At 33.8% G+C, this 27,557-nt stretch overlaps 2 protein-coding genes across 2 annotated transcripts in view; both read right to left on the reverse strand.

The window, feature by feature from the left end:
- LOC134842748 (gamma-taxilin-like) overlaps positions 1 to 27,557 on the reverse strand; it is a 206,682-nt gene that overhangs the window by 154,791 nt on the left and 24,334 nt on the right. The gene's annotated exons all lie outside the window — the stretch shown is intronic.
- LOC134842220 (calponin-1-like) overlaps positions 1 to 27,557 on the reverse strand; it is a 35,512-nt gene that overhangs the window by 575 nt on the left and 7,380 nt on the right. Inside the window, exons 2-5 of the mRNA XM_063858454.1 lie at positions 19,623 to 19,768; positions 19,355 to 19,424; positions 19,061 to 19,207; positions 422 to 556 (exon numbers count right to left, since the gene is read on the reverse strand). Of these exons, the coding sequence (XP_063714524.1) occupies positions 422 to 556; positions 19,061 to 19,207; positions 19,355 to 19,424; positions 19,623 to 19,768 (498 nt within the window). The remainder of the gene's footprint in view (positions 1 to 421; positions 557 to 19,060; positions 19,208 to 19,354; positions 19,425 to 19,622; positions 19,769 to 27,557) is intronic.

Consider the following 27,557-nt stretch of genomic DNA (forward strand, 5'->3'; position numbering starts at 1 on the left):
AGTCATACCAAGATGGATGCTGGAAGTCAACTGCGGATCCTTGTTTGAGTGTTTCGAAGCAAAGTGTAGTATACATCTACTTGCATGAGTAGGAAAAAACAGGCTATCCTGAGACAGACTGGGGTTAAAGAGTGGGACATCGTATAAACGACCCTTCATTGCCCATAAAAATTAATCAAAACCTCTAGTACCTGATCAGCTTTGATCAGCGAATAGCCAGAAATCTAGTTTCATTAATAGAACTCATAACGCCAAGGTTGTTAGAGAGCGATCGTGGTCTTTTTGTATTTGTACGTATGCAAACGGCGTGTGGAAATGAGATGAAAAGCTCGTATGTTGGTTCTTTCCCTCGTTGATACATGGTCTTTAAAGTTATCTTGAAAAACAAAATTTTTGTTGTTGGGCTGTGTTGATTTGGTACCTTGTTGGATCCCGCCTGCATGGACACCTGGGAGTCCCTAGCAGACTTGATTTCCTCGTCTGTGAAGTGTCGCCTGTTCTCCTCCGATGGCTTCACTCCCAAAGTGGGCCCACTGAAGTTGGGCAGAGCTTGCACCTAAGAATCAACACAGTCAATAAGGTTCGAATTTTATTTAGCTTGTTTTATTTTCACAAATTTCCAGATTTTCAATTTGGAATAATCAGGCGTATGGAATATTCAGGCGAAATGTTCAGGAATATTAGGCCTAACCCTAACTCTAAGGTTTTAAGGAGCCTAACGAATCTAAAGCAACTCTTTCGCACCCCATTGTGTTTTCCGAACTACTGCGCACTTCTGCAGCTCAGCTCCTCAATTCGTTTTTACTATGTTAGATTTTTGATAACCCGGGTTGACCAAAACTTCTTATCATATAATTTCCATATATGAGAAACTTCTTTTCATACAATTTCATACAATTCCATACGTACAGAAAATTGTATGAAAACTCTATGATAAGCATTTTTCCATATATGAAAATTGTATGATAGTGTGTTTTTCCATAAACCAAAAATTTTGATTTTTTCTTTCTAAATTTAGTTTCTGAAAATTTTCGGTTGTATTTGCAACCGAACACAAGTAACAAAGACCTTGGTTACTCAAAACACCAAAGGTTGCACGGTCTTGCATTGACAATGCATAGAAAACGACCTGAATGTGACTGTAGTTTACAATTGATATAACAAAAGTAACAAACATTTATTTTTTGGCAGAATTTTTTAATGATGATTATTTCAAATTTTTGAATTTTCAAATTATGAGACATTGATCAAGGCATACATTAACACCCCATACAGAAAAAATAGGAATTTTCCGCGTTTTTGAAAAAAATATATAAGTGAAAAGAAAATAAAAGCCAATTTTATCGTATCCTGGACTACGTTATGCACACAAAATATTCAATTTTGCATGCAAAAAAAGTTTTTCGAAAAATGTTTGTTTGCGTACGAATTTCGATTTGCGGTTGAAAAAAAAACAAAAAAATTTTTGGGCCAAATTTTCAAAATTACTTTGTGTCGCCATCAAAAAAAATGCCAGTCATACAATTTCCATATATGGGAATTGTATGATAAGCATTTTTTTCAAAAAACGAAAACATCAGTTTTTATCACCAGAACTGTTTTATTAGAATCAAACAGCCGCAGAAACGAGTTTATACCAGTTTTCAACCATTTTTAGAAATTGTATGAAAATTGTATGACAAGCATTTTCCCACACACTTGATGTATGGAATTGTATGATAAGCATTTTCGGTGTATGGAGGTCAACCCGGGAAGGTAGATCAATTTGGCTCGGGGGGCAATAATTGGAATGAGGCCGGTAGAATAACCAAATTCGGGACTTATTCTACCGGTCCCTTTCCGATCATAGCCTTGATTACACATGCCTCAAATGTTTCAAAGAGGTTAAAAGAAACCTAATCATTAAAAGATCAAAAGCGCGGTATCTCTCTCTGCAAGTGAAATATGTTTCACAAAAAAATACAAAAAACGTGCAGGCTGTTGAGTGCAAGAAAAATTGTTATAAAAGCATTTTGTGCAAAACAATGAAAAACTTCTTATGAAAGGTTCACAAATCCGAACGGAAGATAATGTAACCAAGAAAAGATGTCGGTAGAAAAGCTGTAACCCCGTCGTGAACCAGTTTGCGAACTGGATTAGATAAATTACAGCATCCAGAAGCTTTATGCATATTGTTGCACTATTTATAACATGATTTTCAACTGGCAATCTTCTTGGATGCTTTTATGTTCTCATTGTTTGTGCTTTTCCTCAAACTTTGACTGAATTTTATTCGAAAGTTTTCATGGCTAACCAGGAATTTTTCAGGAATGTGAAACCTGATCTAAACTACATTTTATTATTGAATAGTTTAGATATTTTACCACTGTAAAGTTTTTAATATTAACCAATCATAATCCATCCAACTATCAACCCACTTATTTGTAAGTGCTGAAATTACTTGTAATTTCAGCACCAGAGAGATTTGAATTTAACTTAGAAATTAGTTGCCTCTCCAAGAGAATTTCAGCTGCCGCAATAAGCCAGTATACTCTAGATCTATTGAACCTAGCAGAGACTAGTTAAACACCCTGAGACTAGTAGATATAAGAGTAAGATTAGGATCGGTATTAGACTAAGAAGTTGCACGAATCTATCCGGCCGAAAATAAGATAGCGTGACGAGCAGACGGTGTACCCTATCCGAAATTACTCTATGAGTTAACCACTTCGGTTATAACTCATCTGGTGCGACCATAAGTCTCGAATAAGACCTTAATAGCTTAGAGTTAACCAAAAATAGATTAGAAATTAGACAAAACATTTTCAAAATGTTACACGATAATAACTTAATTGAAATGTCTCTACGCTTCAATAGATCAGAACCGACATTCCGCACAATACTAGAACTAGCTGGTATTGGAAAAAGACCTCGGACAAGAGACGATATACGACTACATAGAAACTTACCAATTAGTTTCATGGTTGTAAGGCAAAAGCCAACACAAACTTTTATATTTAAAATCTTACTAGCATTGAATTTAGATTTTCATTTGCAAACATAAAATTTTGAAGTAAATCTTCATGATCATTTCAGGCGCTAAACAAAATTATTAATGTACAATAACGAATGATAAAAAGGTTCCAGATCGTTTTCCTGATTTCTGTAGTATTATTCAAATTATATTTGAAAAATATTTATTGAAAATAAAAATTAGTAGCATGACAATAAATTGTTAATATATATAAATCATCCTGTTGTATCAGCTTCATCACCAAAACATAACAGCAATCATAAACTCACTAACATCATTAAAAAAACTAAATCTTTTTATTAAATAAATTTAAACCATTTTAAACTTGAATTTACTAAATTTTAAACCAGATCATCAAGGCTTATCCTTGGATCTTAATAAATTTTTTATCTCATTAATTTTTAATTCTGATCATCAAGGCTTATCCTTGGATCAAAAAGAACACTTTTGTTCTCCCCCACTCACTTAGCAAGTGTCTAACGACCTCAAACGTCGATTCACTATCCAACCTTCCCAAAAGACCCAAGACTAATAGAAATTTTTAAATAAAACTAACCATTCAAATTAAGTTAAACAGTGAAGAACTTCGGTTATTCATCCTTCACTTGAACCCTCCTCTTAACAGACCCAGGATAGATCTTAGACTAAGTAAGTTTAAAATAGTATCTAACGAACTACTTTCGTTCTAATTATACCTGAACCTTGTGGATTGATTTACTATTCTCCAACCCTTGAACACAATCACTACCCCTAAGTAAGATTAAGTAGGTTAACACTTTAACTTAGACTAGCCACGAGAAGGTAAAAAAAATCATTCTTCGAAATCGATATACTTTTCTCTCCAACCCTGAACAAAAAGACCCAGGTTAAGCTAACCAAAAAATCGTAAGGACTAACAGTCTAGGAAATTAAAAATCACTAATAACTTCTTGCATCCCTCATCCTAAACCTTATGTCATTCAAAAATTTAGGAAATAAACAAACAATCGTTTTACACAATTGTGAAATAGATAAGCAAAAATACGATCTTGTAATTACTCCACATACACAAACAGTTGGATACATTCGAACAAAACGACAAACAATAAAAAGAAAAATTATAAACAAACAAAGACAGATCACACGAAAAAGATTTTCAAAAAGTAGAAACGCATTTTCTGAATCAGAAGCCAACAATTTAGACGAACTTTTCCGACTCAGAAACAACTTCAAACTCATCAAAAAGAGGAAAAAGAAGAATAAAAAAGCAATATAAACACAAACCAGTACACCTGTTTAAATGGAATCAACCAATTAGACACATTGATAGTTACATATTAACAGTCATCAAACGAAAAAATGAGCCACACTCAAAGTGACAAAAGTCCAGATGAAGAAACAATTTTCCCCTTTCTTATAGATTCACTCGATCATAGAGGACAAACACGATTTTGTATGAACTTACTCGTAAATTTGTTTGAACCAGGAATCAGTCCATGCAAAGCAGAATTCCCAGATGTAAAAATCAAAAGACAAATTATTGAACATTATTTGAAAAACATATGTAATCTAACACAGCAATGCGGAATCTACACCATAGAATTTAGCACACCAAATACAGCCCATCGTAAATATGTAATTCAAACAGACGATATTGAATTAGGTATTTTCAAAAGTATTCGTAGAATATATCAAAAGCATACAATATCATATTTCACAAAGAGCAAACTCCATATTCACTAACGAAGTTTTTGCAGTAATATATAGTTATATATCTATATTGGAAAAAACAGAAGTTCAAAGTATATCACCAACAGAAACATCCAAACATACAAAAGTAAGAAATGAAATCACAGTATTTTCAACATTTCTACATATAATTCGCAAAAATTTCTTCAGTTAAAAAAAGTTTTTTTATTAAAAAAAAACATTACTAAAAAAGATTTTTCACAAAACACTAAACACGATTTACAAAAGATTTTAGCATGGTTTATAATAGATTATTTCACCCACAATTTAGATTTAATTTCACAAGTAAGAAAAAATTTCAGACCTCAAAATACCAATGACGACATTGTCATTTCAGAACAATCAGATTACGTTTGGGACCCTGACTGGTCTCATCCAGCATTTCTGAATTTTCCACAAGGTATCTCGAGTCAAGCAATAAGTACAATATCTTTCCACAGAGATTATGTAAAAGTAATACCCTTAACCATTGACGCAACACCATTAAATTATAATACATTTTTACCTGATACACGAAATAACAGCTTAAATTCAACAGTCATACATAATAAAAGTCTCAATGGAACAAGAAATCTTACACAACAAGATATTCAAACACCATCACACTTCATAAATGAAGAAATCGTCCAAACAACAGCAACAACTACACAACTAAGTATTTCACCAATGCATCCCAATCTGACAACACCAAGAAATACAAATACATTACTAACACAAGTAACCTTACAATCAACCGTTGAACCTTCGGTTGCTCCAAAATATTCACACATGGACTATCAAACCTATAGACCAATGACAATACCGTCAAAAACACAAAAACCGTTCACAAGAAACACTTTTGCAGAACACAATTATAATTATGCTCACCAACCAAAAACAAATCAACCTCCCCGAAAAAATACACAAAATTTAAATCAAGTATGTTCACATTATTGGAATCTCATAAAAACATTAACCAATTCAGTAAACTTTCCAGATAATCCACAACCTGCACAGGATCATAGTGAAAATTACCCATTTTCTCAACAGAATAAAAACAAACAACATACACCTTATAACACGAACTACTTATCATCTGATGATGATGATCACTACCAACCAGAAATTTTTGCACCATATACTAAAGAATATCGCACACAGAGGAGATCGCGACAGTTTCAACCATCTCAAAATATGAAAATTTACCCACAAAATCCAACAGATATACAAAATCCACAACAAATGCATATACAAAACCCATTTAACACACAATCTTTTCAACCAATACAACCACAAACCAATGTTAATGCATTCTTATCAACCAACTCAAATGCAAAATGAAATACCGCTTCCATATTACCTTCAGCAACACGAAATAACAAAAAATCAACTTTCAAATTTTTCACAAATGCCAAATGCCGCAGAATCACTACAGATGACAATGAATCCATACCTCTTGGGTGGATCATCAATAACATCCAATAAACCACTGATGGTATTCACAGGAACAGACCCTGAATATTCTGTAGAAGATTACCTAAATGCAGTAACAGCAAATTTAATTTTAAATATAGGACCTGAACCAATTAATCCGCCACTCCATCAAAATTGGATACATAGACGCACAGCATTAATACAAACAACATTAGATGGCGCAGCTCAAAAATGGTTTTCAGTATTACCCATAGAAAAAAAATCAGACTGGAAAAGATTCACACAAGAATTTTCAAAAATGTTTGATTCTGAAAGAAACAAACAACACCAAAGAATTTTATGCAACGAAATACGCAGACTTCCAAATGAAACAATTAAACAATTAGCAGTACGAATCGAAACACTAGTTTGAAAGGCATATTCACTTTATACACATGACTACAAAACACAAAAATGACAGAAATTTTAATGATGACCTTAACACCTCAATTAAGGAAAATAGCTATAAGAAAGAGAGCATCTCATTCTTCCTCAATTCGAGAACCAGATTTAGATTTTAGAAAATTAGTAGATAAACTAGAACAAGCAGAAATAACAATGAAACTCGAAGAAACCGAAAATCTAAAACTACAATATGTTAATCGAATTGAAACAAATACTACACATATAATAAAGTACAAGAATCAGACACAGACCTGATTAAAAAAATCACTGAAACACTAAACATCTATGAAAGAAACCCAAATTTTAAAGGCAAACCATCTTTCAAAAAATGGTGTAATTATTGCCGACGATACGTACACAGTATTTCCGAATGTAGACAAAAACAACAAGACAATCGGAAAAAACCACAAAAGCACAAAAAACCAAAATCTACCAAACAAAAATATATATAGAAATAACAGTTCAGGAAAACCACTTCCAAGCAACTCAAATTACACAAGGAATCAATCACCATATAACTCAAGTTATAGAGGTAGATCACCCGAACGAGGACATACACGAAGTTTCTCACAAAATAGATATAACCGATCGAATAGCCAAAATAACCAAAATAACTATTCACGATCGAATTCCAATACAATAGAATTTGTTTCTGAATCCAGTTCCCAATCAAACCCAAGGAATAGACACTATTCTAATAATCAATCACGAAACTCATCATGCAACAGAAATAGAAACTATTCACATAATAGAAATAGAAGTTATTCAAACAATCGAAATCAGAATTACCCGAACAATAGATCAAGAAAAATTTCATATAATAAATCAAATTATCACAGATCAAATGATAATTATCAAAACAGATCACGAAATAATTCACAAAATCGAAACTCAAGTTAAAAAAAAAAATCGATACAGAATTTATTCCCAGTCACCACATAGGAATAATAACCGTTATCCCGATTCTAAACACCGATACAGAAGTAGCACACCAAAACATCGAAGACACATAAATCAAGTGCAAACAAATGAAAAAACAATTTCAGACGCTCCAGGTATTGATGATACAGGAAGTAACGAATTACAACTAAATCATATAAATTGTGAATCATCAGACACATAAAGTGATACAGATAATACCATCTCAGTAAAAATTATAACAGTCGAAAACCTATCATATATGAACAACCTTTCACTTCACATATATATGAAAATCAATTGGAACTCCTCCACAATTACTATATTGGACCCATTGATAATACACAAACTACACAAGAAGTAAACGAAATTAACACAATAATTAAACCCGATAAAAAAGATGAAACACAATGCTCAAACACAAAACATATTTATCAAAATATACAAAAAGAACAACCAAGAGAAAAAATTTGGACAATCCCATTTCTCTTAGAGAGTCCAAAAAGTAAAGAATTTCAACCACCAGATCTTGAAATTGGTTTTTTAATCGACTCAGGAGCAGAATCAAATATAATTAATATTCCCACATGGAATGAAATCAAAACATTGCATCCAAATTTAACACCTCTTGAAACCTCTAGTAAGTTAGCAACAGCACAAGGATCAACATTAGTAAATTATGGAAAAATCCAATTATTCCTTCTTCCCTTAAGAACAATGGAACAAACTAAAATTTTGAACAAACCATTTGAACAAATATTTCATATTACTGATATTAAACATAATATCATTGGTATACCATTTATATCTAAGTATATACCAACAATCAACATCCTAAATAGTAAGATTCATATCAAAAATCAAGTTACAAAAACAAAAAACACAGCCTTAACATTCTTCCAAATATTAAACAAACAACCGCCATTTTTCTCAAAATTTTATCCCATTTACAATCAACAACGGAAACACCTGAAACCACTATCAGGAAATATATATAATTTTTCAATAAAACAAGTTCATCAGTATGACAAAAGTCAAAACAAACAACAACTTTTTATGTCAGACTTCGAATTTAAACTTATTCACAAATTTTTCAAAATTACAATCTCATCTATAAAATACTCGAAAAATACGAATTCCGACATCATTTCATTACAGGTGTATAACAATACACCATATCAAGTAACATTACCCTTAGGTCTTTTAGGATATTGTGAAACAAATGCTACAATTTCACCTATAAAGGAAGTAGCCTACCGCGTTAATAATATACTCCAATTATTAGATATTTGCCAATCAACAATTCTTGACGAAGAATTATCCATAAATAATATAATAAGTAATGAAAAGAGAAATACAGCTTATTTCACAAAAACACCATATTTTAAACCAACATTCAATATAACAAATTACACAAAAGAGCAACAAAAATTTTTAACAATGTTTATTTTTGAACACTCACAAATTACACAAATTGAATTTGATAAATTAGCAAAACAACTGTTAAAATATTCAACAGTTTATGCAACATCAAAATTTGACGTTGGAAAAATTAGTTCATCACTACACCTTCCGTTAAAACCTGACGCAGTTTTCAAAAAAAAAGAGCAAGTAAAGTACCGATTCACTTACATGACAAGGTAAACAGATTACTTGACATTTTAGAACAATACGAAATTATCTCACCAGTAAATAAAGAAGAACAACCAAAAGGAAACACCTTCATTAACCCTGTTATCATTCTAGCAAAAGGTGAATCGCTAAAAATAGTTTTAGACGCTAGATACCTCAATTCACTAATTGACGAATCAAAATGCAATTGGCCCATTGAACCAATACAAGTTATCTTGACAAAGATAAATGGTAAATACTTTACAACCGCAGATATGAATAGTGCATATGACCAAATGCCACTAGATGAACAATCACGACGTTTAACACAATTTGTTATTGGAAAACAACAATATGAATTTAATCGCTTATTCTATGGAATATCCATAGGACCAGCAACTTCTTCAGCTTTTATATGTAAAATTTTTAGACCACTAACACTCAAGAAAAATGCAATCACGTATTTAAACGATGTTTTTATGCAATCGCAAACCAAAGACGAGATGTTTACAGTTTTAGAACAATACCATAAGATACTTCAGAACGAAAATCTGAAAGCAGCCCCCGATAAATCACACTTCTTTTCAACACGCGTTAAATTTTTAGAACATAATATATTGAACAAAACACTATTACTCCATTAAAATCACGCATTGATGCCATTCAAAAGATTCAGCCACCTACAAAAAAAAAGAAAATCCAAGAATTCCTTGGAATGTTAAATTTCTTAAGTAAATATCTTTACAAAATGCAATTATACTTAAGACCTTTTTATCACATACTCAGACAACAAAATAATTTTGAATGGACCACTGAACATCAAACACGATTTGAAAAAATTAAAAAATTTTTAGCTGAACAAATTTCAAACACAATTTCAGGTCCAAATCAACCATTCTATACAATGTGCGATGCTTCAAATTTTCGCATCGGCGCAGCATTGCCTCAATCACATAGTGGAACAAATAAAATGAACCTTATATTAGCAAATTCACGATTATTCACACAAGCAGAGCTACGACTCTCAACTCTAATGAGAGAATGTACAGCTATAATTTATACAGTTACAGAATATGAATTTCTGATACTTGGATCAAAACACCCAACAATTTTATTCACAGATCATTAACCAATTATATTTCTCTTTACACAAAAATCAAATCCAAATCATAGAGTTTATAGATTTCAACTAATTCTAATGAAATTCCCAAACTTACATATAATTTGGACAGCAGGAAAAAACTTTGCATCACCAGATACATTAAGTAGAAATACGCTACCTGAATTACTCACATGAAAAACTACAGTTGAAATACCATAAAATATTAAATTTTATCTCCCAAAAGATGAAACATCACCCGAATAGAATGCAAATATGCAGTAAAAACTGATATTGATTAATCACAGATAAATAATCTACAACATTTTCCACTCTACTTAGATTGCCAAAATAATCACTACGAAGTGGATTTACTTGGAACATGAACTTTTAAACCAATTCCATACTCACAATGGATAAAAATAATACTCAACAAGAGAGAATAAAACAACACTCGCATAAAAAAAACCATTTTCCACTAAATGAAAAGGAAAATTTAACCGATAAAATAAATTTATCAGGACCACAAACAAACTATTCAAAATACACAATAAATCAAGTTTTTGACCTCAATGACCCACGTGACACAGTTCCCCTATCAAAACTAGAAATTGACAATATTTTTCTCCCACCAACAGATAAAATTACACTCGAACTTTTAGAACAATATCAAAATCTCGACCCAGTAATTAGACAACTAAAATCATGGCACAAATACAAAACTAAGCCCGTAAAAGCAGATACCACAATTTTAGGAAATAAAACACTCTTCCGATATTTCCGAAAATTTAATAACACAACAAATAATGAAAATACAGATCTTTTAGAATATCAATTAAATGATTCTACAGTTCCCTGTCTCCCTTTAAGTATGATTCTAATAGCTTTTAACATTTCACATACACAAAACATTAAAAACACTCTGGATCAGAGAAAACATATTCAAATTTTACACAAAATTTTTATTTCCCAAATGCACCAATTTGGATAAAAGTACAATGATTGTATAGTATGTCAGCTAAATAAACCTTATCCAAATCAAAAACAAATAGCACAAAAACAAGATTTTAAAGGACAAAGTTTATATTTTAACCACCGTATTTCATTCGATACAAAAGGAGCAATTTCACCATCCTCTGAGGGAAACTCCTACATTATGGTAATTGTTGATGCATTTACACATTATGTAGCACTCAACCCAGTACCACATTGTAACGCTTATTATGCTTACACGACGCTTTATGAACATTGGATAACTAAATTCGGATTACCCGAAATCTTAGTTACAGACAACAGTACAGAATTCATAAATAATAAAATCATTACACTATGCCACTTATATAACATCAAACATAAGCCACGTACATCTCATGCACCTTGGACAAACGGTTTAGTCGAAGGTATGAACCGTTCACTACAAGAATATCTCAGATGTATCATAAATGGAAATGATACAAAATACACAGAATGGTCAGCAGATGTAAAATTATTTCCCTTAGCATGCAATTCACAAATCACGACAACTTTAGGAATGTCACCATAAGAAATGGTTTTTAATCAAAAGCCACGTAAACCAATTATGTTTACAGCAAATGCCCATAAAAATACACAAGGTTTTTGCCAACCAAATAAAGACTCAATTTGTTATAACCTACATTTACACACACATGATGAAGATCATTTTCCTCACCCACAAATTCTTAAATTAGCCTCCGGCACACATACCGAATGGATATTAAATAGAGATAAAAACACAATGATATTTACCAAAAAGTAACAAAGAAATTGTTACAAAGGCAAAGCATTAACGATCAAATTAATTCACGCTTTACACCAGCCACAGATTTAAAAATTGGAACATTTGTTTTAATACCTAACTTTAATACGCAAAAAGGAATCTCTAAAAATTTACAACCACTTCAAAAAGGACCATACCAAGTCATTGCCAAACCCACTGACGTAACGTATAAACTTACAGATCCAACTAAAAAAGAAATTGATCAACATCGAAACAATCTATTGCCCTACTACCCAAAAGAATACGTACTACGCGAATTAACTCAATTATGTTCTTTCACAGGTTTAAAAGTTATTCAAAATCATCCATTTACAGAAAAAGAAATAGATGAACAACACAACGCTCATCATGAAAATCAAAATCAAACACAAATCAAAGCTAAAAACAATCATATAATACCAGACCCAAAAATACCTCAAAAAGAAAGAAAAAACAGGAAATTGATAGAAAATTTTTACCACAAGAACGAGTAGAAAAATCAGAACATAGAGAATCATCACGACCTAGAAATCAACCACGTAAAAACTACAAAACATTCATCCCACAATCTAAAATATTGAAAAAAGTTGAATTTCAAAAACAACTTTAATTTTAAAATAAATAATTTTTGCATCTCTGGATCATTTTGAACTTTCATTTTTCAAGCTAACATGCTGACGAACACGCAACAATTCTAGTTCAAATTCAACCAATAGGATTCACTTAAATCCGTCACCTTCAATATCTCTAACACCAACCTATTACCCGAAAGATATTAAACTCCAGGCATATCTATAACTATAACTTTACAAACCCCAGGTCAAAAAAAAAGCAACCCGCTAAAACATGACAACTAAAATAAATACCACCATAATATTACAACCCTCCCCTATCTAATAACGCAAAGATCAACAATATTTTCCCAATTCAGGCCTCAAAAGCCCTCAAACCAAAAATAACAAATTAGCCTAAAGTAAAAAAGCACCATAATCATTTGGCCTAAAGTACAACTATTTCAAAAACACCCCAGATTAGCCGACAAATAAAAATAAAGCAAAAAAGACCTCCCAAACACCATAAAATTAGCCCCCAACAATTTTTCACAAAACTCAACCCACTTGTCAAAAAATCCATAAATAAATCGACCACACTTGAATTTCGCCTCAAACAACAAAAAATTTTCGACGAAGAAATCATTTCTTAAATGCGTTTCTCTCAAACAGTCAATATCTTAAAAAATACAATCTTAAATCTTTTAATAAAATTTTTCATACTATTCAAACTTTTGTTCATATTTCTATTTGATACTTTTGAAGCTTTTATAATCATTTTAATAATTCTTTGCAACATTTTTTTAATTTTCTACTCCCTATTTGAAATATATCTCCAACTTTCCCAAATCATTGATCATATTCACAGGTACGATAATTCACAATCTATTTAAATGACACGAACAATTTTTAGTAGAACAGATATTTTTTTACTATTTGTAATTTTCATCATGTTTTTATCATCCCGAATACTGAAAATGTGCAAATGTGTAAAACAAGCAATAGTCACATTCGCCTTAGCAACAATCTTTTTAATTCTTTTCATTGAAGAATACTACAGTAAACATCAATCTTCCAACTAGAAAAAATCAATCGGACACTTTCAAAAAATGCTAACCAACAATCACAAAATCAGTCTTCACCGACATCATCCCAAGAAAAACCAGCAACACCCACAACTACCCAAAACCCCCATACATCCACACGAATTTATTTTCAAGATAACCCATACACTTTTGAAGAACGACACGCTCGCTTATCCGAACCATTAGAACCAGTTCAGCGACAGGCACCCCTAAGTGAAACAACATATAATTTGTACCCCACATTACAACAAGGTTTAAATCGAATCAGAAACATTAATCAAAACCAAAACACAATCGAAATAAATAGTCAAATTATACATCCACGAAGAAATAGAAATTTTCAAACCCCCAGAGTTCATTTTGATATACCCCAATCACCCACACCAAATACTTCAGAAAATCCAAGTAGTACATTACCAGAAACTCCCCCACTCCTTTCACAACGCAGCACCTCAAGTATACCCTCAGATTACTTAGCTTCAACACCAACATCTGAGCAAATACGTGAAAATCCCTTTAACCCCCCAATCCCACCGCACGTCTACCATATTGGGCAACACACTCTTATACACAAGGTGAACCAAACTTAGTGAATGATCCAATAGATATTTCTACGGATACAACACTATCATCACTACCAGAAACATTATCACTACCGTCAACACCATCATTAAGTCAAATCTCACCGACACTTTTCTCTTTAAAATTTCCAAATAACTTCGACGCTAGATATCGAGAACAATCAACATCAAATATCCCTTTACGATTAGATTGGAACACATTCGTAGCACCCCCACCATTATTTGGACAACATCAAGAAAGTAACCGACTCCACAGTTGGGCACTCAATAGATTACAATATACACAAGATATCCACGAAGATATTCGAGAACACAATATTCAAATACTTCAACAGAATAGTCTCCATTTACAATTTGAAATCACGATCAAACTTAACAATATTGTACAACATCTCTACCCATTAAATCCACCAAATATAACAGCTCAATCGCTACCACCACCCACCATTTATAACCACTGAAGTATTATAAAAATACGATAGGTATACGAAAAACACAATTGTTTACATAACATTTTATAACCCATACTCAGGATTATCATACACATGTATATTCTAAAATTATTAACATTTCAACACATCTTTTTTCTAATATTTTCCGACCAAAATACAAATCCATTTCCTCGCATAGGACCCCAGGATTTATTAGTAACACACTATGATTGTGAAGAAAACGAGCAAAAAACACTACGCAAATATGCAATAAATCAAGTATCACAATGCGAAACAGAACCACAAGCTATAGAAACTACAAATGTAATAGCAACATTGTATTCAAAAGCCCGAGCAACAACATTCACAGGTTATAAATTTACAGCAACCTTTTCCGAAAAGAAAGTACATTGTTCACAAGTTTCAAACGGAAATAAAAACCGACTTGACCACGAATCGTTTTACCAAAGTAACCTAGAACGAATTTTACATCTAAATCCCGATGATTGTAAAAATGAAATACTCAGACTAAATCTAACAAGAAATAAAAACACAGACAGAACAATAGTAAATTTTCATGTCTTTGCCGATTCTGTACATCAAGCAGAACTTGAACGACAACAAGGACATATGAAATTAGACGAAAAATACCCATATAACGGCGCACACGGAAGATTACTTATGACATACACGATAAACACTGGATACCACACATTGGAATAAATGACCCCTCAAACTGCAAAGCAGACACAAAAAATAAAGGATATCAACAAATAATGTTTTTTGATTGGAAAATACAACTCGAAAAAATACAACTCACACGAGATTTAACTGATAACACAATGATCTATCAAGGAACTAGATTACCTTGCAAAAATGATCAAGGTTATTGTCACCCTACAACAAGGACCCAAGCAACAATTGTTTGGTTTCCCGAAGATACATGCACAGTATTCCAAGTAGCAAAAATACACGCTCGAATGATAAAATTTCATGAAAAATATTTTATAGAATCAATTCCATAAGAATAAAAAACCCATCCCGAAAACAAAGTAATGATTTTAGAAACATTCATGATATAGAAAATAAATTAACACGTTTCCAAATCTATCAAGAAACAGAATTTGCATGTAAATACAGAAATCCACTTTATAAAACACAATACTCTGAAATACTTGTCGAATACGAAAAAGGTTTCGACATGACCACTGGAAAAATAAAATTTGACCCTTATGCCACAAGTCATCCTATAAATGAAGGAACATCATACATCCCAGTTAATTTTCAAAAAAGCACAGGTCAACCTGGTGGAAAACTCAAACCACATGACAGTAAAAGCACACGTTTACAAGAACTATCACTAATGAATAGCATCTATTTTGGTAATATTCATTATGATATCCACTTAGATATGAAGTTAGACTACACAATTAGTCGAATTTTTCAAGAAATGTCACTCACCGAATTAGAAACACTCCATCAACTATGCGAATTAGAACGAACACAAATCTTACAATCACTCGCACTAGCAGTACTAAAAATACCTTACGCAGGATACTTATTATCAGGAAACAGATCAAATTTTCTAGATTACAAAGGAAACATTTTATGGTTTTATACTTGTACCAAAAAAGTATCACCTCTATATGTTTTTGAAGACAAACGTTTTTATAAAAGAATCCCTATTTTCTATAAAAATAAAGTACATTTTGTCGACACACTTTCAAGACGAACATATTTTTGGGATACCGAAGTGCCATGTGATCAGAAAAAAGCCACAATGTAGTACAATTAAATCCCGATGAAGATAAATACTATCTCCTTACACCATACCCTACATTAATGCAATCACTCAAAAAGTTTGCACCCGAAAGCATCAGAGCCATTGCTCGTAATCCAAATATTGATTTACAATCATTTGGAATGTTTTCTAAATCAGATATCCAACATCACATTAGAACACAACAGTTTCAAGAATTATTAACACAAATGGAAACGATACAACGACAATCAATTGACCAGAATTTAAGAAAACTTGCCGAAACCGCAGGATTCGCAGACATTTATACACAAGACTATAGCGGATATTTTAAAGACTACATAGCTTCATTTCCGCAATATACATTAAACACACCTAACGACACTAATGACACACGCAATTTTGTAGATGAACATGTTTTAATGCCAACACTTCATTGGACAGCTTATTATAGTTTTACTAACCCCCTTTGCCTACCACTAACAAATACTCATGACAGCATAGAAAAGAACAAAAACATGTTATATAGTCTCACCACAACACTAACACCTCGACAGTTTACTTACGTTGGATATAAAAAGTTACTAAAAACATTCACTGCACCCCGAGCTAACGAATTTGCAATAGAATAGTACGATCATAATATCATCCGCCCTAATCAAGACCAATTTTTAGATGAAGACCGCTTCGAAGACCCGCCGCAACTAACGGAAAAATGTTTCATCAAAAGATCATACCTATTCACACTTAATATTTTTGATAGAAAGAAAGACCACATTATTTCAGAATCACTAGCTGATATTCAAGCATACGAGAGCTTCTATGATAAATTTCAGTTATTCTCACTAACCTTTCACTTTTTTTCACCACAGGAGCGCGATTTGCACTGTTCCCACAATATTATGTTACGCACTAAGCAAACGCACACATATACATACTATTAACCCAGCTTAAAACTGGATAATTTATTCTTTTGAAGACTATTATAAAGTCTAAGAAAGAAATAATAAAACACAAAAAAATCGCAAGACAAACCCATACCAAAAACAATTTGATTTTTGAAAAAAGGACACAACCAAAGTAACTTAAGAAAGACCAACATAAAACGTTATCACAAAACAGGACCTCTCAAAGAAACAGCATGAAATCATACTCCCACTCCTGGCCTAACCCACCAGAGAGGACGTCCTGAGCATGCTCTATAGCCGGCCTAACCCACCGCGCTACATCCACGCTTTGTGACCACACTTCTATTTTTAATAAGAGGTACTCAAGGGTGAGTAACTCTTCAAAAAAACCGAACTAAAACAAAACGCTTTCGTGAAAACAACTAACTAAATTCATGATTAAAAAACCGAACTAACATAATTTTATAAAATGTAAATCATACTTTGCAGTATATAGATCATACACAACAACAAAGACGAACATCCAAAAACTAGATGACCCCATCACACTAGAACAAAAGAATGGCTAAACAAAACCGACATGCCGTCCACAACCACGACTCAAAGAATTTAGAGTACGACTTGACTTCGCAGAAAATGAATTCATTGAACTAGACCAATGACCACCTCGATGCTCAAGTATAAGTACAGATCCGAGTTACAAGGCATCCCTTCCACACACGATCTTCACGCCATTCCCAGACGAGGTTGCACACAAAACAAGTTCTCTACATAATACAGAAAAACCTGACATAGCAAACCATTTTGAAATCGGATTGAATTCATTGGGGATCACAGTCGTTGTCGAATGACGAAACAATAACTTCCTATCCCTGATTCCAGCGTCCTGGAACGTTCTTCCTCAAGAGGAACCGGATAAGAAAATGATGTTCGCCAAATACCAACGTTCATCATCCATCCTTCAAATTGCAGAGAAGAAAGATAGTTCCAAAAAACTCTGTAAAACCCGGATGGGTGGAATCTGATCTAAACTACATTTTATTATTGGATAAATTAGATATTATACCACTGTAAAGTATTTAATATTAACCAATCATAATCCATCCAACTAACAACCCACTTATTTGTAAGTGCTGAAATTACTTGTAATTTCAGCACCAGAGAGATTTGAATTTAACTTAGAAATTAGTTGCCTCTCCCAGAGAATTTCAGCTGCCGCAATAAGCCAGTATACTCTAGATCTATTGAGCCTAGCAGAGACTAGTTAAACACCCTGAGACTAGTAGATATAAGAGTAAGATTAGGATCGGTATTAGACTAAGAAGTTGCACGAATCTATCCGGCCGAAAATAAGATAGCGTGACGAGCAGACGGTGTACCCTATCCGAAATTACTCTATGAGTTAACCACTTTGGCTATAACTCAAATGAGATATCCCTTATTCATAAGTTTTTAGGGTTATTACAGTGAAATTCATCTCTGATTCATGGATAATTTATGCCTGATTCAGACCTGACAATTTAGCGCTAGTCCAGCGATGATTTAGCCCTGATTATGGGTAAAGTGAACTTGATCATAGACTGAATCATAGATGGTAATTGCTACGATATCACTGAATTAGTTCTGTCAACTCAACCCGGACGTTCATAGAATTGAAATGAAAATTTAAACCACGCATGATCAATGAAAGGAAAAAAGTTGATTGAAGTTACTGCAATTAATATTCAAAAAATAGGACTCACGGCACCCCCGAACGCGACGATGAATTCTAGCACTTGGGTCATGTTCCTCTGTTCGTAGAGGTCATTCACATCAAACATGGACTGGTTCTTCACGCCTAGTTTGCCTGCCTCCCGCATCACTATTTCTATCATCTCACGCTGTTTCGTCTAGACACACAATTATTCAAGGTCAAATCAAAAGTCACAAAAGTGTCACGCATTCAATTATAAACATGGGGCTGAAGAACTGAGCAGAATGCCTCCAAGGGCAGAACGCTAAATCAATAGAGACTAAAGTCAAGCATGCTTACAGACCTTTGCAAATTCGCCCACGTATTTTTTCTTAGGCTCAGCAATGGCTCCCGGGTTGAATCTATTGATCATGCTGAAGCATACGAACATGTAAAATAATTCAAAAGTTTAACCGTTTAAAAGCTGTCAACGCCAAATTGGCCAAAGAAAAAGCGACTGCGCGTTATCTATTTATATCAAGCAGATTCGGTTGTCATACATATTTGGTTTTAATGGTCTCGTAGATGTAATTCTGTGATGGTTATTTATGTGTGAGAGAGAGAGGCCGTACTATCTGAGTATGGTTCCGTCTTTGAGGTACAGATGGATGCCATTGCCCCCGTATGGCCACTCGTACTCGTCTATGACCACGCCCAGTTGTGCCTGCAGCCACTCCCTCACATTTCGCTCCACCTCCACACTGTACTTATGCATGATCTGCAACAGCAAATATAGAGCATGATCTTTAAAAACCAATTTTCCAAACATAAGCTGGCCGACCAATTTTGGTTCAAACGACTGGTCCGCAGATCAAATAAACCGAGAAGTTTCTGAGTTGACTTATTCAGCTATCATCACCTCACTCTGGGTGCTCGCTTCAATTTCTTATCGCTTCTCATAAAATATCTTAATCGAATCATTCTGTCATCCGAAAACTATCCTTTATACCAAAAAGTCCAGTAAAGCGTCGCATGTTCAAACGGTTTACCTAAATCAATAGTAGTAAAATGCTGAACCATTAAACCGTTTTTCGATGCCGCGAAAACTTCTTAACAATTTTTTCTTCCAGTTCACCAAATCGCGACCTAAAGTGGCTTCTTGTGAAACACCACACGACTCTTTTATATTCTCGGCAAAACAAACTAGCCAGATTAGAGTTGCCACGAAGTTAAAGTCTGAAAATAAATATAGCACGTTTTCCTTGACAGGCTACATTAATTCATTAATGTTGCTTTTTTGCCATTTCTATACACTGTCACAGTTTCTAATGAATTTGATTTCCGCGGATTATGGATAACTTCCGATTACTTAAGACAAATTTGAGCTGATTTGCTGACTGAATGCGCTGTTAATGAAAAAAAGTTCATCTTTGCCAATCACATATTCAGAAGCACACTTTTTCTCGGAACATTTTTTCTTAATTTTTGCGGACCAAGTTTTAATTGAACTAAGCTCTAATTAGGTCGGAAAAATACGCTAAAACTAATGTGAGGTAGATATGCAGGGAGCAACTAACTAGACTGAATCGAGCCTTATTTGCATCGGTGCTTTAAACGGTAAAAAAAACTTGATCCGATTATTTGCAACAGGTAGACGATGAAATGGGTCGGAATTTTTTTTCTATTTTGACTTTCAGAATCACAGATTGAAGTACATTTTCAACATAAGTATTTCATAGATTTAAAAGATTGCTTAAATGTACTGGCTGCTTTTTGAAATATCTGAGTGATTGTTTGTTTTGTTTTTGAAGAACCTGATTAAATAAAAAAATAGAAAAATGTTGCAAGCACTTGCAATGTCAATTAAGAAATATTATTTTTTAATAGTTACACTTAAACACATAACCAAGGAAAAATCGCACTCTTATTCCGAAGTTCTCAGGTTTTTTTGTACATTCAATGAAACGTTTTGTATAAAATAAGACTGATCGTAGTAAGGCTAAAACTGAGTTTTTCAAATCCTTTTTAACTCCTCTGGTGTTTTTATTAAAAAATAGTTTTGAAAATTTTTTAAAACTTGGAACTTTAAATGTGCGAAGTGGTGTATTTGTGCAAAAAACATTGTTTGGACCAGTTTTCTGACAGAATTTTCTGTGAAAAAGATCAAAAATGCATACGAAAATTGGTTTTTTTTAATTTTTGTTGATTGATTAGCCCAATAGTCTGTAAAAAAACAATGACTTTTTTTTGAATGGCAAAGGTTTGAAAAAATGTTTTCCATTATGGCCGATAAACTTCAACGAAAAGTCATCACCGAAAACCATCGTGAACTTTGGTACCTAAGAACAATGTTTAATATTGTTGTAACTTTTTCCCGCCTGTGTCAATTTCTTGATAGCGGCTTCTCGGTTTCAATTGAATAGATTTAATCATAAATTTTTGGATAATTACATTCTAGGAAATATGGTTTTTTGGGCATGCTTTGAGATAATTTTTTGCTGATTATCTAGAGTTTGTTTCTGTTGGTATCTAGCTTATGGGTAGAAAAGACTACCCGAGAAAACAAAAAAATAATATTAATCTTTTTATAGAGAAGATGGTTTTAAAAGTGCAAATAAAGAAGCTTACTTTAGATAAATGTTTACTGATAGATTAGTCCATTGCATTGCATCTAAGAATGTAACTGATTTTTTCGTTCTCCGCTCAATGAGACACCTGAAAACGGGCCGTGCTGTCTTAATTGTGTTCTCCCAAACGATTCCGATTTGTATTTGTAAACTTCTATAAATAACTCTGAAACTAGATTTTGTTTCGAAACAGTTTATTATTATTAGTATTATGATTCAAACTTGTCGAGAAACAAAAGCAGCAAGCAAACTTATCAATTTTTAAAAAGGGAAGGATGTTTTCCTACTAAATAAAACACATGCAACTACTGAAATTATACGAGTTTTTGTCTTAGTTTTGGTTGATTCTAATCTAAATGAAAAAAAAAATCAATCGATCAATCTCTTCAAACATTTGTTTGATAGCGAGAAAAAACTAAAAGAAGCAAAAAAAACTCCTGCTGTCTCTCTACTGGTCGAAAAATGGTTTCACAACAAAAACATCCCGGGATTTAAGAAAGTGAACTTTTTCTCTAAATTAAGGACACTTAAGGTCAAATTGAGCAAAACAAAATGACCGAGAAAAAAATTTGATACTCCTTGACCGTAAACCATAAAAGTTATGAAGTTTTTCTCTCATTTTTATTATTTGAAATATATAATTTTGGCCTGTTTATTGAAAAGAAGGGGCGAAAAAAATAGTCATGAAGAGGGCGGTTTTCATTACTGGCAGGGTTTTGGTAAATAAAACAGTGGACAAAACATTGAAGAAGCTTGAAAGCAATTTGATTGTCTCAAAATGATCATGAGACAAAGTCTTATTATAATGATGAAGAATTAAAATGAGAAAACTTGCCAAACTCGAAATGAAGAATTTTTTTTTTCCGTCCCAGTGTTGTTTTTATAACTAATTTTTTCCAGGACCAACCTCCTGTATTGCAAGCTCTTCTTTCCGGTGTTAATAAAAAAGACTAACCCCACAAAGAAAGGTGCTTTGTCGGACGCCTTCCCCTTTCAGGGATTCGATCCCCCGCCGACCCAAAGGGTCCCACTTAGTACTATTTTGAGATATCCATTTTTGGCTGACCGACCCTAAAAATGTTTCTAAAAGCGCCTTTGGCGCCAATTTTTACAAATTTTGAGGGGGATGCGCGCGCCGAAAAAAAACGTAACTTTGACTGCGGCGCAGAAAATTTGGCCAAAACAACGTCTTTTCAGTGCTTTAGTAGAGCTCGCAAAATCAATTTGGTCTACCTAAAAAAAATCGTCAACATTTTCGAAAATTTTTTGAAAATCCGCACCCCCCCCCCCCCGAGAAAACCTTAGATCCGCCCTTGCAATTAGGTACGTTCATCTTAATCTGATTATGAGTCGGTTCGACTCTTAATCGGAAAAGTAAATATCTACTGTAACAAAATGAAATTTAATTTTTTTGAGTAATGAGTGTCATGTTTTTCACTTAATAAACAACATATTTATAGAAAAACAGTTTAAGAGAACAATGAAGATGTATTTCTTTTATGTAAGAAAAACATAAAAGTGTTATGATTTTTGAGCACATTTAGAAAGTGAGTTTTTTTATGTAAGAGAAAGAGAAATCAAAAACAACAATTGATTCTTAAAAAAGGAATGCAATTGAAAAGCTGGAAAAATGTGTAAGTTGCTTAATTACATTCTCCTTTATACCTTGAGAAGTCCGGACTTCACGAAACTGATACAATGACATTATAATGACACTATCTGTAAACTAGATTATTTGTGTTGACTTTAAGTTTACTATCATACCCGCACCGAAGTTTCTTCGATTATTATCTATTAACTGGCGATTTTGTGGTCGAACAAAAAACTGTTCTTTTATTAATCATATATCTGGTGAATTTTTGGTCGCAGAGTAGAATAATCGATGATATGGAGAAAAAAATCCATTAAAAAACTTTAATTTTATGTCGATTATATTGGAATAATAACAGATTATAATAGATTCCCGCACCGAGCGCCATTGATCGATAATATTGTCATAATATGGTCCGAAATAAACTGACAAAATAATCGATTATAATCCATTAAAAATGGATTATAATCCTATTAGTTTTTTGTCAATATAATCCATTATAATAGATTTTAATCGATTATAATGGATTTTTTCGAGGGGTTATTCATGAAATTTACAGTTAGTTTAAAGTTATCTTATTTCCTGTTTGGTGCAGTTGCTACGTATTACTTTTCACAAAATGTTACTTTTCAGAACAAAATTTCTATACTTTTTGGTCTCTGTTTTTAAATTCATCGCAGTTTATCACTTCATTTTACTGTTTTTTTAACAAACCCCCCCTTAGTTTAAACACCCCCACCCTCAGTTAGGCCCCCAGTTAACTACCCCCACCAGTTTAGTACCCCCCCCCCCCCCAGTTTACTCCCCTCCCACTATTTACCTTCCCCCCAGTTTCCACTTTATCCCCCCCCCCCCGGTTATGCCCCCCAGTTTACACCCCCCCCCCCCGTTTACCCTACCCCTTCAGTTGGGGGGGAGGGGATAAAAAGCTTGAGGGGCCGAAGGGATGACGCTGAGGCACTCCCGCAAACTTTGCAATATTTTGCAAAAATAATCGAATTTAGACGAAAAGTCAGTTTTTCAGACAATAAAATCCATTTTTTTGACAACATAATTGATGTTTTGGGCCCTAGATTTTACTGCAGTTTTATGGCGATAGCAATAGTTTTTGTTGCGATTATTTGGCAGTTTTATGGCAAATACAATAGATTTTGTTGCGATTTTATGACAAAAACAATAGATTTTATAGCAATTTTATGGCGATTTCAGGGCGAAAAAAAATAGATTTTGCTGAGATTATGTGGAGATAAAAAAACATTTTAGTGGAATTATAAGGCAATATAATCTTCATGAAAATAATCTATTTTCTTTCTATTAAAATAGAAAATGATGCTCAAATTGGTTACACATAATCGATTATAATGGCAAGATTTTCCGCAACATTTTCTCAATATAATCTATTTTTATCCGAAAACTTCAGTGCGGGTAAAAAATAGATCAAAGAAAATAAGCAAATTGTCCGCTCCATCAGGTAGGACATCATTTAAATTGATCTGGAAGCACTGGGTTGACAGAGTCAATAAGTTAAAGCATCAAAAACACTAATTGTCGATATTCAAGTTTTGTAAGTGTTGCAGCGCAAATGTAAGCGAGAGTACAAATGCATATAAACGCAAATGTAAACGAGAGTATAAATGCATATAAAATTGAACCAAAATGTAAATGCATATAGTGACAGTAGCCAAGCGTTTACAGGGTGCGTCCCGGCGGGTTCGGTGCCGTTTCGAATCCCGACTAGGTCATTTCGTTTCTAGAACTCAAATATGCCCCGAACTTGATGGGACGCTCCATAACCAGGTTCGAACCCACCAAAACCTATTTTAACTGTCTTTTCGCTCTAATTTGGTTCAGCCTCGATTAAGGCTGACCTTTAAAAAGAGCAATTTGTCTCAAGGACAAATACTGGCCATTTTTTGCAGCTTGCTTTGAGTTATGCAGAGGTTTATGGCCGATGTTACCGATGTGACCGATGATAAAGTTTTTTAAGAAATATTAATGTTACCGAGTTATTTTGCCGATAAAATGATCGAATTCAATTGTTTAAAATCCGATGTTCTTACAATTCGTGGAGATTGACGCGCACATTTTGTCGCCCCACAAGAAATGCGAGCCATTCGGTTTTATTCGAAGACAATAAATTTCCAGAGACTGTAAGAGAGAATGAATTTCCTTCGAACTTCACGCTCATTCGGCGACCGAGCTTGCCCTGAGCTGAAAAACTATTCGGACGCAGAAATTGGAAACAAGAGATTTCCGAAGCACTAGCCCAGATCGACATTTGTCAGGAGAATGTAGAATAGATTTCGACAGACTTTTACAAATGGGAAACGCTGGAACACGTGAAAGACTCAAAAGAATTTGATTCGATTACATTTGGAGCAGCTAAGAATGTTGCGGCGCAAATAATCACCAGAAGTCCTCCTCCCATCCCCACCTCTTAAGTGATTTGGCCCTACTCATCGAGAAAGAGTGTTCCATTTCCACAGACAGGCACGAGAAAACAGTTGTTCAGACTCGTGAAAGAGATATTTCCGGTGCCATAAACGTCAAAAACTGTAAGACTCGTCTAGTTTTTTTTCATAAACTTTCTTTGCAAAAAAATTACATACGATGTCTTATTGTGTATCCCAACTCAAAGCAAACTACGAGTGGTAACTTTTTCGATACCAAATTTTTTTTGGATAATTGTGAACGGAATATTAATCCGTGAAATCGGAACATAGATAAGAGGTACTAGAGTAGTTTTTTTGGGTTGGTTTACGACTCGAACCTGCTGACCAAAATTTTCCGAAAAATTTTGGGAAAAAAGTAAGAAATTGCCAAAAAATCCTCAAAACGTCTCCAGAATTCTGCGAAACTGTACTATAAGATGACACCAAACTTATGTTAAGTGGTCTGATAGCAAAATATCAGGCAAACTAAGTTGATTTTTTTCATCCTCAGATTTTTTCCAGGAAATTGTTGGAATTTAACCAATTTGCCTGATCCCCCACCCACCATTGGTGAAACTGAAAGCCAGTTCGGTTCAAGTAAATCTAAGCCGTTTCAGCCCGTCCGATTTTTGACTTCGTTGCGCGACACTAATGTTAAGTGGTCAGGTACGGTGATATTAAGTGAGTTAAATTGAATTCTTTCATCCTCAGGTTTTTTCCGTGTGCGTTGTTGGAGTTAAAACGACCTGCTTAATTTCCCCAACCCATTGGTACTTGAGCGTAACGTAGCCGTCGGATAGGTCTCTTAAGTGTATGGTATTTATTCTAGGAGCTAGTTCCTTGGATCAGGCGCTCCGTAAACTATCCGCACCGTCTCCACAGCGCGTGAAAGAGACTTGTTTCACAAAGCCTGGATTAAGTTTTAACTTTAACGCCAGGGACTCGCAAAAAACTATCCAATACTATCTGCATCATTTTTTGTCGAATCGGAAAGATCTAGTTTTTTGGCACGACGCCATAAATAACTCCATTAATAAGCACTGCAGTAACAACAACCGTAGTTTGAGTACTGATCAACTTAAAAGCCTTCTTTTGAGATACAAGGAGAATATTACCGCTATTGTGTACTGTCGCCGCAACGGTACGAACAACATAGAAAAAGAGTTGAAAAAGACAGGTATTCTCGTTCTTAACATAGTTGGAGATTTTATCTCGAAGCGAAAGGCCAAAGACCAATTACTTATCGAAAAGTATATAGAGCTGCACCAGCCCCCTTACCTTGAGTTGAAGACTCTGTTGTTACTTAGACGATACAGTGCTGACTTGAGTACACTGAAAGCTAAGAAGAAGCAAACCGTTTGTCGCCTAAAAATCGTAGAGCGATTCACAATAGATTCAAAGCAATAAAACATCAAGTTACTCCCCCTTGTAAGTTTTTGATGTATTAGAGTATTTTGTGGTTTTACTTGAGTGAGAATAAAGTGTTTTCTGAGTCTTCTATTTCTGAATTTATTAAGCATGGAAATTAAGTTTCAGAAAAAAGTTAAGAAGTTGTTTGAGAAACGTAGCAATCTCGAAAACGAACTTTATAAATGCCACGAAATTATTTTGGAATACATAGAGAGTCAGAGTCGTTGCTCAAAAAGTGATACCTATTTTGAAAAATGTAAGAACTATATAGAACAAGCGGTCGAGGTAAATAATGAGTTGATTGATATGGCTGCGAAAAGTGCCAACCCCGACGAATTGATACCGGCACAGGATATGTAGCTTCATAAGTTGGCTCAAAGCATTGATAAAATTTTGCAGGAAGCTATCACATATAAAAAAAGTTTTGAGACAGTAACAGAGCCGTACAACATAGATAGCAGCTGAAAAATTTCTCATCATTCTGGAAAAAGTAAAAAACTCCAGTCG

Source organism: Symsagittifera roscoffensis, chromosome 3 (genome assembly GCF_963678635.1).
Source record: "Symsagittifera roscoffensis chromosome 3, txSymRosc1.1, whole genome shotgun sequence".
Classification (NCBI taxonomy): Eukaryota; Metazoa; Xenacoelomorpha; order Acoela; family Convolutidae; genus Symsagittifera; species Symsagittifera roscoffensis.